Source organism: Benincasa hispida, chromosome 7 (assembly GCF_009727055.1).
Source record: "Benincasa hispida cultivar B227 chromosome 7, ASM972705v1, whole genome shotgun sequence".
In the NCBI taxonomy this organism is placed as follows: domain Eukaryota; kingdom Viridiplantae; phylum Streptophyta; class Magnoliopsida; order Cucurbitales; family Cucurbitaceae; genus Benincasa; species Benincasa hispida.
This window is the reverse complement of record NC_052355.1, coordinates 16,812,328-16,830,896: the sequence shown is the minus strand read 5'-3', so window position 1 is coordinate 16,830,896 and position 18,569 is coordinate 16,812,328. Positions and strand designations below refer to the sequence as shown.

At 28.3% G+C, this 18,569-nt stretch overlaps 1 protein-coding gene across 1 annotated transcript; it reads left to right on the top strand.

Moving 5' to 3' along the window:
- Positions 1–345: 345 nt before the first annotated feature.
- On the top strand, positions 346–4,661 carry LOC120080740 (plasmodesmata-located protein 6-like). The gene is made up of 3 exons (XM_039035365.1): positions 346–1,200; positions 2,877–2,999; positions 4,088–4,661. The coding sequence occupies exons 1-3, from the start codon at positions 441–443 to the stop codon at positions 4,096–4,098; spliced, it is 894 nt and encodes a 297-aa protein (XP_038891293.1). The 5' UTR covers positions 346–440; the 3' UTR covers positions 4,099–4,661.
- The last annotated feature ends 13,908 nt before the right edge of the window (positions 4,662–18,569 follow it).

The window sequence follows — 18,569 nt, the reverse complement described above, 5'->3', positions numbered from 1 at the left end:
TAGAGGTCAAATTAAAACTTTTAAAATCATACCAATCCAAATTAAAACAAAAAATCAAACTTCTATTAATTTATTTATTCCAATAATTTTTACTAAATAATCAACTCTAACTACAATTGTTTTAAATGACTAAAATTATTAAAGATATTTACAAATATCACAAAATATCACAGTCTATAATAAATCATCATAGACTACTATCTATATCTATCATGATATTGATAGTATTCTATCATAGTCTATCGCAAAAAGTCACTAAAATTTTAGTATATTATATAAATATTGTGTTTCCTTATGAAAACAACACTCAAATTATATAATTCTACCCCCCAAAAATTCCTTGCATGGGATCAATCACCAAAAAGCCCATATAAAAATACCCATTCAAAACCTTCAATCACACACCTCTTCTCTTTTCCCATCTCTCTCTCTCTCTCAAAATGTGTTCATCTCTCCCCCTCTCTTTCTTCCTCCTCCTCTTCACTTCCACCCTCTCGCCGCCGTCCACGGCGGCCCCCACCGGCGAGACGTCGTTTGTCTACGGCGGCTGTTCTCAGTCCAAATACACTCCGGGCTCAACCATCGAGTCAAATCTCAACTCCCTCCTCACTTCTCTCCTCAACTCCGCCTCCTTCACTCTCTACACAAACTTCACTGTCGCCGGCGCCAGCGACGGCGACACCGTGTACGGCCTGTACCAATGCCGTGGCGACCTCGAGAACATGGCCTGCGCCAAATGCGTGACGCACGCTGTGGCCCAGCTCGGTTCGTTATGCCTTGACGCGTGCGGCGGCGCCTTGCAGTTGGAGGGGTGTTTTGTGAAGTATGACAATGTGAGCTTTTTGGGAGTGGAGGACAAGACGGTGGTGGTGAAAAAGTGTGGGGCGGTGATGGGGTATGATTCCGGCGGGTTGGCTAGAAGGGATGCTGTGTTGGCATATTTAGCGGCGGCCGACGGCACTGGTGGGTATCGGCCGTTTAGAGTGGGTGGTTCTGGGGATGTTCAAGGGGTGGCGCAGTGCGTTGGGGATTTGGATGCCATGGAGTGTCAAGACTGTGTTGCGGCCGCGGTCGGCCGACTTAGGACGGACTGTGCCGCAGCGGGGTGGGGCGATGTTTTCTTGGGGAAATGCTATGCTCGATTCTCCCATGGCGGTGTTCGGCCTCATGGTGGCAGTGGCAGTAGCGGTGGCGGAAATGGTATGTTTGTAATTTAACATCTACTTGTTAAATTATAAATTTGATTTTTATAATTTTAGGAAAGTTAGAATTATTTTTCTTCTCAAATCTATAAAATCTTATAAAAATAATAATTTTTCGACTATTTTTAAAGGTTTTATCAAACCATAAATATTAAAGGTTAATTATAAACTCTAGTATTTAAATTCTAAGTTTCTACTAAATTTTATAATCTAACCTTTATTTTATGATTATTATTTTTTTATAATCTCATTTTAGAAAATTAGTACTTTGAGTTCAATTGTTGTGGGATGAAGTAGGTTACTTTACCAACATAACGATGAATGAAAGTTCGTAACTATTGTTTCGATATTGTAGAATTAGTTCAATAAACTTTACTAAATTATTAAATAAATGAATATAGTCAATTTAAACCTAACTCGATAAAATAGTTATAGATTTGAAATTTCTTACTCTGAAGGTTAAACTCAAAGTATATAAATGCAATAGACATAATATAGGTGAAAGTCAAATAAGAAACTTGGTGAATGGTTGGTGGGTGATCACTTGGATGAGAGGCTTAGAATATAGTAGAAAATAATCAAATTTATGTGTTTAGTTTTAATAATTAAACTGTTAAGAGAATTAATTTTTAGTCTACAATAAAGTAAAATTAGACCCCCCCCAAAAAAAAGAAAACTTGGTTAGAAAGTTTGTAAATATTATTTATATTTTCATGTGCATATAAAGGTGTGAATTGGAGGTTTTGGTCAATGCGATGATTGCAATTTTTTTTTTCTTTCACATCTTTTCATGCAATTAGTTTTTCATATTTAAATTTTTTACTTTTCAAAAATAATTTTATGGGTATTGTGTAGAAGAAAAGTGAGAGAGAGAGAGAAAAAAAAAAGTAATTTAAAAAAGGTATCTTTTATTCAATAAATTGAAATTTCTTTTTTAGACAAAAAAAAATTTAGTGGTTAGTCTTTTGGTGTGGGAGGTCAAAGATTTAATTCACTAATGTTGTTAAATATTTCTAATTATATTAATTACTTATTTAGATAAGGTACATTTTACTAACATTTCTTCTAATCATAAAATTCACTTCTAAAAATACTTCTCAAGTTTTAGTTAAATAAAAGAAAAGAATAGTTTCAAAATATCAATAGTGGATCCATAAATTTTATTGACAGGATGCTTTATATAATTTAATAAAAATAAATGTAATAAGTGAAACTTAACTCTAGGTTTAGTCATTTATATATTTATATTATATTTAAATACTCATTTTTCAACTTTGAATTTATTTTAACATAACTTTTATCTTCCAAAATATGTATATACACTCTATTTATTGATGTATATTCGAAATTTTGGAGCTCTAATCAAGACATTTTGTTTTACCCTAAAAAGTTCAAATTTTATATTTTGATCCTTGAACTTTTAATTATTATATTTCTAAAACTTTAGACATCGAAACCCCACGTAAAGAATTCCATGATTTTAATTATACATATTTGAAATGGAAAACCATGGGAAGGCAGGTGATTCCAATCTGATTAAAAGCCATTTGCATCCAACAGAGTAAAGACAATAGAAAAAGGAAATAATTTCAATAAAGCAAGATCCATAAAATTTATAGGTTTTTTTGTTTTTTTTTTTTTTAAAAAAATTGTAATTATAATTTTGGTTAACAGATGGTAGAAACGACGACGTTGAGATTGAGAAGACGTTGGCAGTAATAATTGGACTAATTGCTGGGATTGCCTTCATTGTTGTTTTCCTCGCTTTCCTCAGCCATTATTGTGACAAACGAAAAGGTAAATTTTACATACGCAATCAAATAATTACTCTTTCTTCCATGGTAATAATTATTCTCATCATACAAATAATTTAGTAAAATAAATTTATTTATTTATAAATATAGCAAAATGTCACCCTTTGATACGGATAGATAGTTACATTTTTTTATATTTATAAATATTTTCAATGATTTTATCATTTAAAATAATTACTCTAATAAAATTGGTTTTTTCAGTATTATTAAATCAAACTTCTCTAGAATTTGTATCTAATAGATTATAATTAACTTTCTTGATAATTATTTAGTGTTTGAAAATTAAATCTATTTTCCCTTCGTTTTTACGTTTATCATATTTCTTAAATAAAAAAACTTGAATTTTTGGCCAGATTTCAAAACAAAAATGAGGGTTTTAAAACTATTTGTCATAATTTTCAAAATATGACTTAATTTGTTTAAACATATTATTAAAAAGTAGAAAACAAAGGAAATTAAGAGTTGGAAAGAGTAGTATTTTTAAATTTAATTTTCAAAAATCAAAATTAAATAATTATCAAACAGGGTCTAAAAATGATTCAGATATATAATTGAAAATTGAACAACTCGTTAGATTTGAAGTTAAAAATTCATAGGTTTATTAGATATTTTTAAAGTTATGAACTTATTAGACATAATAATAAAATTGAGAGACTTAGAAAACACTTGTATAAGTTTTTTTTTTCTCTCTAAAGTTCAACCATAAGACTTTTAATTCAACTTGGTTAATATTTTTATACCATTTTAGTACTTATAATTTTCATATAGTTTCAATTAGATTCTAAAGATTTAAATACTTTCTAACTACATTATTATAGTTTTAGTTCAATCTCTCAAATGAACATGACATGTTTTTTTTTATTCATATAATTGCTAATATCTAAGTTTAATAATCTTATAAAACGATAATTTAACCTAACTAGGTCTAACAATATCATTTGTTTCTCTTTCTTTTCTGATATATTAACATATAATTGTTGGTTCAAAGAATTGTTAGTATCTAAGTAGCGTAAGAACTAAAACAATAATTTAATCTAGACCTAAATTCGTTTCGTATCTGAATCTCGACAGGTGGCAAATGATGTCGATTTTCCCATGGATGATTCTAGAATCAAATTTCATCCAACATCTTCTTTTGAAATTTAGCTATGGCTAATTTGCTGGTGGATTCTTCTCTTTATAGTAAAAGAAAAGGAAAAAAAAAAAAACAAAACAAAATCCTTTTTAGTTTCTCCATCTCTTGTTATTCTCTCTTTAAAAGAAAACCACACAGCTTGAGAGTATATAAAAAGAAGTGATGTTGCAATGCTATAAAAAGGGGTTGGTTCATTGAAAGAAAGCTACAACAACAAAGAGAAAAAAGCTCAAAAGATTCGACATGTCGGACCCACTCAACTTCAAGTTTTATCTTCATATCAATTAATTACATCTTGCTTTTTTTTTTTTTTTTCCCTTTTTTCTTTCCACTATTGATATATTAATTGAGAATTAATATATATTTGATTGAATGCCCTTTTCTTTTATGGGAAAAAGAAAAGAAAAAGAAAAGATGTACTATGGGATGTGTGTTTCTTTGTGGGTATGATGAAAGTTTCTCTTGTCTCTACTTTATATTAATGTTGGTAATTAATTAAACATTTTGCTATTAGTGAAATTAATGATCAAAATGTTATATGTTTTCTAATATGTACAGTTGATAATATAAGTATTATATCAGTTATATGTTTACATTATTCTTCCATTTTTGTCTTTGGATCTCTCTATCTTATAGTTTTGATAGAGTCCGAATTAAATTCTTGTGGTTTGACTAAATCTCGTAAATAGTCTCATTTTTTTGATAAAATCCTTACAAATAGACTATGCCGTAGAGAATATAATGAGGATAATTTATTATTAAACCATAGAAACTAAATTCTAATTATAAACTATATAAACTAAATTCTAACTTTCTCCAAAATCATAGAGATCAAATTTATAATTTAAACTTATATTTTTTTTGAAATTGGAAAAACAAGAGAAATGAGAAAGTATGAACTATAATCTTATTACATTGTTTGGAAGTGATTTTGAAATTGTGAAAATCACTTTTTATCACGTTCAAAATTATTCTTAATCATGATTTTAATTACTCAAAATTATCTTTTAAATACAATTTTTATATCATCAAAAATTGATTTTTAATATGTCAGACAATATTGTGTACATGTAATAAAAAAGAAAAGAATGAACTGTAATCTTAATCTACTGACCTCAAAAGAATTTACAACTATGAGTGAGAAAAAAGTTTTGATCAATTATCAAATTCTTGAGACTCAGTGATTGAAAAAGTGACTCTCATAGAATATTCTGTATATTGGGATCCACCATCACCATATCATATAATATTGATTTTAAGGTTTTTATAATCCCCATGAGACCAATAGAGCTAATATATGCTCAATATGTTCTCCATTATTTTCTTTCTTGGGCTAAATTATAAAAAAAAAAAAAAAGACCTGAATTTTGTATTTTATATAAAAAATATATCTGAACTTTCAAAAGTTTCATCATATCTTTTAAAAGGAGTTCAAAATATTCTAAAAACCCTTCTTCGATAGCAGTGACTCAGGCTCCCCTTAAATCCGTGAAAAGTTTTTTAATAGAACACTTCCAGAAAATCATGCACAATAGAATAAAGAACAAAAAGTAAGAACACAATGTAGAACAACTTCGTTCATCGGTTGTCTTGTTCTAAAAAATACCGTGCGACTTAATGTGAAATGGCTTACTTTGAAAATCAATATAACACAATTTTTATAGACGAATCTAGAAAAGGAAACAACTCCCAAATAGGAGAAGATAGACTACACCTCAATAAAGGAAAGTAGTAGATTATCCCGATCCGCAATATATTTCCAGATTAGAAAAAAAATATTCTGCAAAGAAAATACTCTAATGTCTAAAATTGACGTTAAGACTTTTTATGAGACATATGTTGAAATCAAAGTCTTAGAAAAAAATATAAAGCCAACTAAATGAAATCTTCAACAGTATGCTTCCATTGTTCTCTTTAATCTTATTATAGTTCATATACCTTAAGAGATGTGTGCATTTTTTAAGATAAAAAAAATGCCAAACATTTAACAAATAGGGAAGTAGGGTATTAAATAAGAGAGAGGGAAAAAAAGAAGGAAAATAGAGAAGTAAGATGTATTAACGGTTTCGATTCATATAACAGTAAAGATATATATATATTTTTTAAAGAACTTTTTCTAAGTTTATGAGTATTTTCAACTTTTGAAACTTTAGGGATATTTTTGACATAAAACACTAATGTATTCTATTTAAAACTAATGGTAAGGGTATTTTTTTTAACTCATTCTAAAAGTTTAAGGAAATTTTTTTAAACTTTTGAAAATTCAAAGATATTTTTGACATAATGTACAAAGTTTAGGGATATTTTGTATGATTTACCTTTTATATGATAAAGAATTTTATTTAATTATTATTTTTAATAAATATGCAAGAAAAGAGAGATTTGCATCTTTCACAATGAAGGTAAACCTAGTTTATACTAATTAAGTTATGTTTTGGTAAAAAAGTTGACCACTTGTATATGACTATTATAACCAATTCAAATATAATTATTTACTAAATTATTACCCCATCTATAAATTAATTGAAAATAAATTTTAATTGTTACTATGTGTAATTATTACGTGGATATTTCTTTTTAGTTATAGGGATGTGTAGGGGATTTGAATCTCAACCTTATTAAAAGATATAGATATGTTCAACTGTATATTTTCTTTAAGGTTGGAAATTCAAATTCTACCTCAGAATTCATTCCACTGAAAAAATAATATTAAAGAGATAAACTAAAAAAAAATGTTTAAGAGATAGCAATAGAATATCAATGAGATATTTGTAGGTACGACTTAAATCAAATAAAAAATTGCAAGCGTGTCCACTGTTTTTTTCTTTTGCAGATTTAGCAAAAAAGAAAAAAAAAAAAAAAAAAAAAAAAAAAAAAAAACCAAGCAAACCCATATAAAATTTAAGACAAAAATAGTCTTCAAGCATATACATAAGATAGCTAAGATAACTAGTATATCAATAGGTATTATTGATATATTGAATAACAAGTATATCATATCTATACTTTGGTATATCAATAAAATCATTGATATACTTCTTATTAGCTTATTGATATATTTTATTTAAAGATATATATATTACTAATACTCTATAATATTAAGTATATAAATTTACTTATATACTTTGATTTATTGTTAATTTTTTACATATTCATGAAAGATTGATTGAATAAGAAAATAAGAAGTGAAATGAAAGATGGAAAAAAAAAAAGTTAAAAGACACAAAAAAAATACTGATATACAAATGTTGTATTTGAAATTGCATTTTGAATCAATGCCATATACTACTTATACTCTAATATATATTACTAAATGTATCTATTTATACAACTAAAAGTTTGAAAAATTGATTTGTTAGTCAACCAACATATGAAATATAAAGTGTATCGATTATGCAACTGATATACTTTATATCACTTGATATCTCGTATATCAATGGTAGTTGATATACTTTAAACTTGATATATATTAATCAAACTAATATGTAGTATTTTAACTAAATCTATACCAAATATTAAATATATCTCAATATAGACTTATTTCTTGATACACGAATAATCTATTTTGTTGATGAGTTTAAGTATATATATCTATTTATCAATATTTAGCATATCAATATGGCTATTTAATTTTTTCTCTTTTATGCTTATTTGGTTTATCAGTGTGGTTATCAATCTTTATTAAATCAATGTATACAATTTATATAATTAATATTTGTTATATCAGTTGTTTGATATACCATTAATCTCGTCTAAAATCTTATTTAAAACCAGAAAATGAACGATTCATCAAAAGTTAAATTAGAGAGAAAATCACCAACTTGAAAAAAAGACTTTTAGGTTATCCTCTTCTTCGTTGATACACTTGAAATGTTGATTCATATTAGAAATGTTGCTTATACATTTTGAGAATGTTAGATCGTTGTTAGGTATTCCATAATTAAAGTATCATTTTCCGGGGGGATGGGGGGAATAGATGGGAAATGGTTGTAAGGAAATGGTTGTAAGGAAATGGGTATAAAAGTTGTTCTTCTCCCTTTGTTGGCCAAGAGTCTCATGCTGCTTGGTTTGATGTAGAGCTGTACGTAGACTGGGTTGAGAGTGTTTTTTTTTTTTTACCAACTTAAAACTTTGGGTTGATTGGATTGACAACACAAAAGATCCAAATAAACTCTCTAATCCAACCCTTTAAATTCGGGTTGGATTGTTGAGTTATAACTTTTTTTTTCTTTTTAACTAAAAATATGTAAATTTATCTACAACACATTACTAGTAACTAAAATCTCATAAAATTCAAATGTGAAATACCAAATATTCATAATATTTATTACAAATTTTATACAAAAAAAATATCATAATAATTTTAAAAGTAAAAGATTAAAAATTCACAAACTAATCAATACAAAGTAATAAACTTTAAGCAAAGAGAAATATATATATATATCGGGTCGAATTGGATCAACTCAAAATTTTTTTAGCCAACCAATAATCCAATCCAACTCAACAAAAATAGAAAAAGTTTAACACAACCCAATTATTATATTTTTGAGTTGGATAGTCCGAATTAGTTAGATTATCCGATTATTTGAACATCTCTAATTTGATGTAGTTTACTTCGAAACCATAGAATTATTCAAGATTCCTTGGCTTAAATTTGAAGCTAGTGAAAAAAAAAAAAAAATAGCAGCTAACCTAATATATAGCAGTAATTTCAAATAAAATAAAGATATGGGTGCCTTAATTAGAGAAATATGCAGAAAATACACTAAGAAATTGAAGGACTTGTAATTACCCTCAGAGGAAGGGGAGAAAGTGGAATTCCTCAATTCTCTTTTAAACTGCATGGTCTCGGTTTTTCTGCCTTTTGAAAATTTTGCTATATATGTAAACTTTGAATCCGCTAATTAGGTATGCAATTTTCTCGGTTGGTTTTGACATCTATTATAATTTTCGAATATCAATTCCTATGCAATTTTTATCTATGTATATATAAAAATTCATCATTTTTTCATTCTTTGATTAACACTAAACATTTTAATTATTTAATTTGTAGTGTTCATAAACATAATTCAACTAGTTAAATATTATATTCAAAATGAAAATTAAGGCCAGAGATTGAAATCTACTTCCTCAAATCTTGTTGTTCTACAAAAGAAAAAATAAATTAATAACAATTTTGGTCGTCATTGAACTTTAATCAAAGTAATAATCTAGCTCATGTATGTACTTTTAAATCTATGACAATTTAGTCTCTATATTTTAAAAATTGTAATAATTTAATTCCAAGCATGAAATTAAATATCAATTTCTTTACTTACCAACTTAATTTGTTTATAAATACGTTTAGTCCCTAAATTTTTTTAGATACCAACTTTATTAACATTTAATTAGAGACTAAAGTGAAATTGCATATTTTTAACCCCATAAATGAAAGGAGAATGTATATGGTCAATGGTTATAGATATTAATTATGGACTCGGCTTATTAACCATTTTTTTAATTACTTGTTAAGAATATTGGAGTGTTCATGGCAAATCCTGACCAAAGGAATCTAGCATGACCTTCACGTGTCACTGACGATGTTTTTAATTTAGAAAAGAGGTGGCCAAAAATGAGATGAACTATGATGAGGTGATCTTAAACGAAGTGACTATCGATGAGATGACCTAAGATGTGGTGATCTCAAATATGAAGAATAGGAAGAGGTAACTGAAGATGATCAAGTGATCGACATAAGCGACTTTGCAATGAGGCGGCCTACAAAGAGAAAGAGTTGTGCACTGGTGTGGTCCTTATAATAACCACTATGATGCTTAAGTTAATCTAAAACACTTAATGCAACTATCTTTATAGAAAAGAAGATGAACTTACTTTTTATGAAATTATAATGATATATTTTAGGGCAAAATACACCTTTGGTCCCTATTGGTCTCCGAAGTTTTAAAAGAGGTATTTCAGTCTCCAAGATTTAAAAAATGCTTCTAAATGGTTCTGAGTTAAATTTCACTGAAGGAAAAGTTATTTGGTTTGGCAAATTTGAAGTGAGGTGTCAATTTTTATTAGTTTTATATTGGTTTTTTTCTTTAATTTGTTAGATGAGTGGATTTTAATTTTAATTTTATCTTTTTTTTATTCCCTCTCTCTTTCCCTTCTCTCCCCCTTCTCTATTCTCTCTTCCATCCATCCCTATGAAAATGATTTCTTCTAAGGAAACCACCATTTCCTACCTCTCAAGGAAAAGCAAACTCAATTTTAATTTGAAAAAATTTTGAAACATTTCAATGGAAATTTGGTGACCCAACATGTTTCAACCTAGTTTGATAGATGGATTTGCAAAACCCTCTCATGGCATTGCCATATTAAAATTAAAATTCACTAATCTAACAACAAGAAAAAAACCCAATATAAAACTAATAAAAATTGACACCTCACACTTCGAATAAATTCAACCTGCCACGTCACTTTTCCTTTAGTAGACCATTTAGAAGCATTTTTCAAACTTCAGAGACTAAAGTGTCTCTTCTTTGAATCTTAAGAACCAAATAGACACTAACTCAAATCTCACGATTCAAAAATACATTTTGTTCTATATTTTATAGGAAGTAAATCTAGGACTGAACTTATTGTTCTTTTTCGAATTTAGATTGGATTGAACTTATCTCATCTGTGCTTAACCTTTTCGTGTTATTTTTTTATTGTTTAATATATTTAGAATGTTTAAACTTGTATGACTATACAATAAAAATTTTAACATTGTATAAATCAATACAAGCCAAGATATTTAAATTAGATGGATTTCAAAATAACATGAGTTTGATTAAACATATATTGATAATGATCTTGTAAGGGATCGTTCTCTCTTCATCTTCCTTTAGAACTTTGTTAGGTCTTTTTGATAGAGAAAAAAGGCTACTAGATGCAGTAGAGAGAGAATGTACGTACTATTATAATGAATGGATTTAGACCTAAGAAAATAGATAAAAAATAAAGAAAAAACCAAAAGAATAAGTCCGAAAAATTAATCATTGGGCTAATCATGTTTTATCATATCCAGGATTTAGAAAAACTCATATCCCAATCTTAAAAAAAATTACGATGAACTAACTCTATGTTAATTCACCTATAAAATACATTATTATAGCTCTATATGAATGTAACTTGAACTCTGACTTCTTTTCCGATTCTTACGCTTCTTCATCTTTGCCTTTTTTGCCTTGGTATTAGTGATAATATTAAATTTGCCTTCACCCATCTTACGTTTTTTGATCAATCGATATTTTAAGATGATATCAGATGGTCTAGGAAGGTCTTGCCTTCAAATCCCTCAATTTTGTTATTAAATAATATAATCAAAAGATAAGGCTCGTATATTCTTATTGTCCAATAAAGTAATAAAAGGGTTGGAAATCATCATTAACTCGGATGATTATGAAGTTTGGTGAGATTAAACAACGGTTCAAAACCTTTTTGCTTTTAGGACCAACAACGTGTATAGTATCATTCTTTATACCATTGTATAGAGTTGTTTGCCCCTTTCTCTAGGTACGTATATTGGACGTAAAATTAAAAGTTTAAATATTATTAGATACTTTTTAACGGTTAGGAATTTAATAGATATAAAATTTAAGGACCTATTTGACTTAAGATTAAAAGTTCATGGAGCTATTAGACGCTTTTAAAATTTCAAAGTCTAAATAGATAGAAACCTACTAATAATTTAACTAATTCTTTTACTAGGGCTAGTCTGAAATCATTTCGGAAAAAATAAGAATTTTATAATGCAAAAACCATTTTGATAGGGACAAGACTCTCAAACTATCTCCCACCGAGCCTCTCCTCAAACAGTCATCCATTCGTCTAACTCATATCTAGGCTAACTCCTTTTCACCCGAGCATACCGCCTATCCATTAGAGTTCAACCACGGATCACACCATGACTACTTTCAAGGCTCCACTATACATCTTTGTTCAGAGTTCAACCACGGATCACACCATGACTACTTTCAAGGTTCCACTATACATCTTTGTTCAGCACCGAAGATTCTACCTCGAGGTTCACCCTAAAAGGCCTCATACCAATGGAGATAATCATCCTCACTTATATACCCATGATCCTCCACTAATCTAACCAATGTGGGACTTTGGTCGCATCCCAACACATTTTTTATTATAAAAACCATTTTTTTATTTTATAATTTAACTAATTTAGAGCTTGCTAAAAGAGGGTTGTATAGCCTTGGCCATGTTCTTAAAAAACATTAGGAATGTTGGTTTTATAATGTTGCAATAATAGATTAATTGTTCTCGGATTTTTTTCAATTGAGTTAATCGTTAATCTAATATGTAAATAAGATTGGATTGTGTTATTTGTAGTACTTAAGTGAACCTGAAAACCAATTTCGTAAACGATACCCTCCACTTATTTCCCGTATAAAAACTTTGACTTGTATACACATGTGATATTGTAATAACGGTAATACTTGGGTGCACTCGAACATCATTCATCTTTATTCATCTATTTTCTCTACTCACGTATAAAAATATATTAAAATATTTCAAAAAAATAAAAAAGCAAAATTTTTCATATGTCAAATTATGATTAGATAATTTGATGAGATACATAAAGATAGGTAATGCCCGAGATGCACTAAGTATTTTTATTGTAATAATCATACAACAATAATAGAACACCATTTTTAAGCATTTTTATGGTACTAAAAATCTTTTAAATTGCTTTCGTAAAATTATTTTTAACCATTTAAAGTCGGATCATTTTTTCGTAATATAATTACGGCTTGTAGAATGATTATAGGAAATACGTACCTTGTACTTCCATTTTATAATATCCATGTTCTATGTCCTATATAAGAAAATTATTTTAAATGATAAAACTGCTAAAAATATTTATAAATAATAGTCAAATATCACAGTGTATCTGTGATAAATTGTAATAGACCATGATATACTATTATCTGTGTCTATCATGACACAAATAGACATATATAGTAGTTATCACGGTCTATCACAGATAGATAGTAAAATTTTGCTATGTTTTTAAATATTTTGGTTCATTTTCCTATATTTGTAAACATCTCTATTACATAAATATATTTAACTTTCAAAATAGTTTAAATATATGCCCTTACCATTAGTCCATGGACAAAATTGTTGTTCTACATCCTCAAACTTTATACCTTATTGTAATAAAAACCACTAAAGTATTTTCAAAAGTTGTATTAATATCTTTATTATCTCATTTTAATTGAGTAAAATTTTCATAGATAGAAAAAATGTTAAACTATTTACAGAAATAGTTAAAAAAAAAAAAAAAAAACATTGATAGACACTGATAGACTCCTATCAGCATCTATCAATTATAGATTTCTATCAGTTTCTATCACTGATAGAAATTGATAGACTTCTATGGTTTCTATCAATCTTTATCAAAGAAGATTAAAATTTTACTATTTTGTGTAAATAGTTTCCCTTGTTTTTCTATTTTTCTTTATTATTTTTCTAAACTCGAATATTTTATTGGTATGGATGTATTGAGAGTTTTATTCTGTTTATTTTTTGGCCTATAAATGGTGAGTATGCATCCAACAAAATTTGCAAAGAATACATCAAAAGAAACAAGGGGTAATGAAATAAGACTTGGAAGAATATCCTTTGAAAGACTTTAGCTCACTCCATAAAGTAGAAGGGCATTTGAAAAACTAAAGATTGTGAGGCAAACAAAATAGGATAAAGAGTAGAAGAGAGAATAGAATATGAAAGTTAGCTTTTTTTAGAACCAAATTTCTCTAAGGAATTGGAGTGGATAGAAAGAAGAAAGCAATAACTTTGTGGTTATAAAGATGAGGTAGTACCACTTGTGACAATAAAAGGATTTTCAAAGTTGTGTATTCCAATGCTCTCAAGGGACTTTATTCTTTTACAACAGCCAAAACCAAACACTTTGGCATAAATTCCTCCACCTTTGGCTCTTGCCTAAGCCTTTTCACCCTCCCATTCAAAAAGTAGATTAAATTACAAGTTTGATATCCATTTTGTTTTAGTTGTTTTGATACTAAACATGTTTTCTTAGAACTTCTCCATCATAGTTTTCATCTTTTCTAGCTAAGGCCCGATTCGGTAATTATTTCATTTTTATTTTTGGTTATTGAATATTTTGTTGTTTTCTCTAAATTTCTTATTCGTATTTTCATATTTCTTATATAAACATTTTGAATTCTTAGTCAATTTAAAAAACAAAGCTACCTTTCTTTAGTTTTCAAAATATGGTTTTGATTATGAAAACACTCCTAAAATCTAAGCAACAAAATATATAAACCTAATATAATGTATTTGATGTTTGTAGACTTGATTTTCAAAAACCAAATAGTTACTAACCGAGCCCTACACGATTGAATTCTTAGCCAAATTCACAAAAGAATATAAATAAGTTTTTTTTTTTTTTTTTTTAGTTTTCAAAACACTCCTGAGAAGTAAATAGCAAAACAAAGAATCGCTAGATAGAAGTAGTATTTATAAGCTTAATTTTCAAAAACAAAAAATAAATAACAATATAGTTATTAAATGGGGTATACACTCTTAAGTTTGTATCTATTCAATCTCTGAACTAAAAAAAGTAGGGTAGATTACAAGTTAATTCATGATTTTTTTTAGTTCTATACCAATGACTTTCAAAAGTGTCTAACAATTTCCTAAAATTTCAAATTTTGTGTATGATAGGTCTTTAAACTTTCAATTTTATGTCTAATGGAGTCCTTAATAAATTCAAAATTTTTAAAATTGATCAATCAGGTAAAAATTTAAAATTTACCTCTAAGGAAACCTTAAAGTTTCAATGTTGTATCAAGTAGACCCATGAATTTGAAAAAGTTCAAAATTTAGGAACTAAATTTTTAATTTTGAAAGTTTAGTGATCAAATATACATGAATCTAAAAATTTAATGATTAAATTTTAATTTAACCTAAGAACTATTTCATAAGTTCTTAAACTCTCAATTTTGTATTTAATAAATCACTCAACTTTAAAAAGATGTCTTGTTACTTCTTAAACTGTCAATTCTGTTTTCCAATAGGTTCTTGAAATTTCAATTTTTTGTCCAACATGTTATTGATATATTCGAAATTTTTTAAAATTCGCGAACTCTATATGACACACAAAATTAAAAATATGGGATGCTATTAGACGAACATATCAGCTGGTTATTAAACATTTTATAAGATCAAAGACTTATTAGACACTATTGGAGGAGAAATTTTGGACCAATCATGGATCGCCATATCATTTACTAAATTAATGACGAAATTTTGAAATCATCAAATTTGTGACCAATTAAGAGTTGACACGTGTCCCAAATTGAAGGTTGGAGACAAATTCTCTATTTTTTCACAGGCGATGGATTGAGTAAAATTAATTTCGCCCAATTTGACGTTATAATTGGGGTATTTAAACGTCTAAATATGGGCTTAATTTGGGCCTAAAATGCAAAATATGCCCAACTCCAATTAATAGGGCTCAAAGGCCATGCCCGAGTCCAATAAATTAGGCTTAAAGGCCAGGCCTATTGGTCAACCAAGCCTAGACCCATGGGGCAATTGGGCTCAAGCCCATCAGAGCCTTATAAATAGAGGAGCTCTTCTCATTCCAAAGGATCAGCAATTCTACACTCTAGAGAGTTTAGAGAGAATTCATCAACAAGTAGAAGACACCTAAGACTCCTGAAGCAAGATAGAAAACCCTTGAAGACACAAAGACTCTTTCAAGACTTCTATTTCAAGAACGTTTGATGTTTTTCTTCTTCAAGTCAAGCATATTCATTCAACCGAGAGAAAATCAAATGATCAAGTACTAGAGATCGAACCACATTGCATCAAATCAACATCAACACCAACACCAACTCAAGTTCAACTCCATGAAACAAGTTTTTCTGGAAACCTCGTGTGAACAGACACACTTTTACTTTCAGACCCTTTTTAAAATTAAAGTTTAGAGATTAGATTTTAATTTAACTAAAAGAAATACAATAGAGTGTAAATATATTGCACAACGTGGCTACCTAACAGATTCAAATACTAGTGTTGTATAATCGTACTCACAAAATTTAGATTAATATAAAAATTAAAGGGACAGATACAAAAATAGAAATTAGGCTCAAAATATTAGTACATATAATGTTATGCAAAAAAAACTTATCAATATAGTAAAATTTAGATTCAGTTCTCGAACTCTATCAGTGATACACTCCATCATTAATAGGAGTCTATAAATGATAGAGTGTATCTTTGATAGGCTTATTGCAGTCATTTAAATATAGAGTCTATCATTAATAGATTTTGTTGTATTTTTTAATTTTTTTTAGATATTATTATATACTTAATTATTAATCTTAAAAGTATCACTCATTGTAATTTTTCAAAGTTTAAATCATCCAACTTACATAGTAAAAAGAAAAATAATACCCTCCATTCAAGTTTAGGGATTTTTTCGTCTTGTAGTTTATGACCAAATTTTAATATTGTTTAAAAAGCAATCATCGTCATTTTGTTATATTAATTTATGGTAAACTTGTTTTTAAAAATGAAAGTTTATGGTGATCAACTCCACTTCAAGACAATCTAAAAACCAATTAAAATTAAAAATTCAATTTGGGGAATCAAACATGTTGTTTTTGAAATCACAATAACCAAAATAATAATCATGTTCAAATATTAGAGAGTAAATTTAGTTTCTAACTTTAAAAAAAAATAAATAAATAAATAAATAATCTATTAAAAAATTACAAATTCATTATAAATCAAAATACATAAGTTAACAAATTATTACAAAAATTTCATAATTATTTTTTCTGAATTACATTATTTGAAGTTAATACATTATTATAAATCGAAGCATAATTCCGAGGGCAATATACCCGATCACTATCTTAAAGGTCAAGAATTTGATCTCCATTGTTGAACTAAAAAAAAGTTTATGAATTATTTAAAAATTAAAAATATATACTATCTTATTAAATATCTGTTTTTAAAAAAGCTGTATTTGTAGCTAGTTCTTAAAAAAATATATACAACCAAATTAAAAGTAGAATTTTTATTTAAAAGACAAGTAAATTTAAATTTTGACTCCTTTCTTAAAAAAAATTAACGCGCATAAACATTATTTAAAAAACATAATATAAAACAAAAAAAAAATAAAATAAACACACATATATATTAAAAAATAATAAAAACAAGAGATTGTAAAACATGTCTAAAATCATGGGTTTGTTTTTTTTTTAAAAAAAAAAGGGAAATTCATATTTTTAACATTAGTTACATTTTCATTTGAAAAGATAGCAAAATACGAAATTGTTTTTGAGGAAATATCTACTGTATTACTATATTTCTATGTCCTTGGTGAGAAAATACAAGGGTACATATATACATGAGTATACCTAAATATAGATATTAAATTTTAACCAAACCAACAAACTATCAAATACACTAAACAAAATACATGAAATTACAATAAAACTACATAATTATTAACATCCTCCTCAAACTCAAGGCGGTAGAGTATAGACCAACTTGAGTTTGCAAAGTAACCTACTAAAGCCTACAGGGGAGAGTGCTTTGGTGAAGATGTCTGCTAGTTGCTCGGCTGTAGATATGGCTTGAAAATATAAGGTGGAAGTTTGATGATGGTAACGAACAAAATAGCAGTCATCCTCGATGTGCTTTGTCTGTTCATGAAAATCATCAATATGAGCAATCACTACAATTGTCACAATGAAGAATAGTGGCAGAGTCTTAGGGAGCCCCATGTCTGCCAGGAGCCAACGAAGCCATAAGACCTCTAAAGTAGCATCACCAAGTGCACGATATTCAGACTCTGTGCTAGAACGAGAAACAACAGTTTGTTTCTTACTACGTCAGGAGATGAAAGAATCACCTAAATAAAAATAGTAACCTGTGGTGGATCGTTTATCAGTAGGGTCGCATGCTTAATCAGCATCTGAATAGCAAGAGAGAACCAAAGAGGATTTAGAGAAGAATTGAAGATCATATCCTAATGTGCCTTTAACATAATGTAGAATACAAAGTCCAACGATGAAATGAAAAGATCAAGGGACTAACACGATGAAATGAAGGTACGCAAGCGCAAGAGCAAAACTCCCTCATCGCACACAACATCCTAAGGCAAATGACGGAGTCTCCATAAGGCGGGATTGTCATCAAGAAAAACCCCTTGTTTGACAGCTCTACTTCTGCCTCCAGCAAGCTGAAAAAGGGATTCACATCCACATGTCATTTCCGTCATGATGGCAGATGTAATGGCTGAAGTGGCCATGGCAGAAATGGAAAGAAAGATCAACTTTTTTATGAAAGCTATTGAGGAGTGAAACCATGAGATCGCCACCCTGAGAGAAC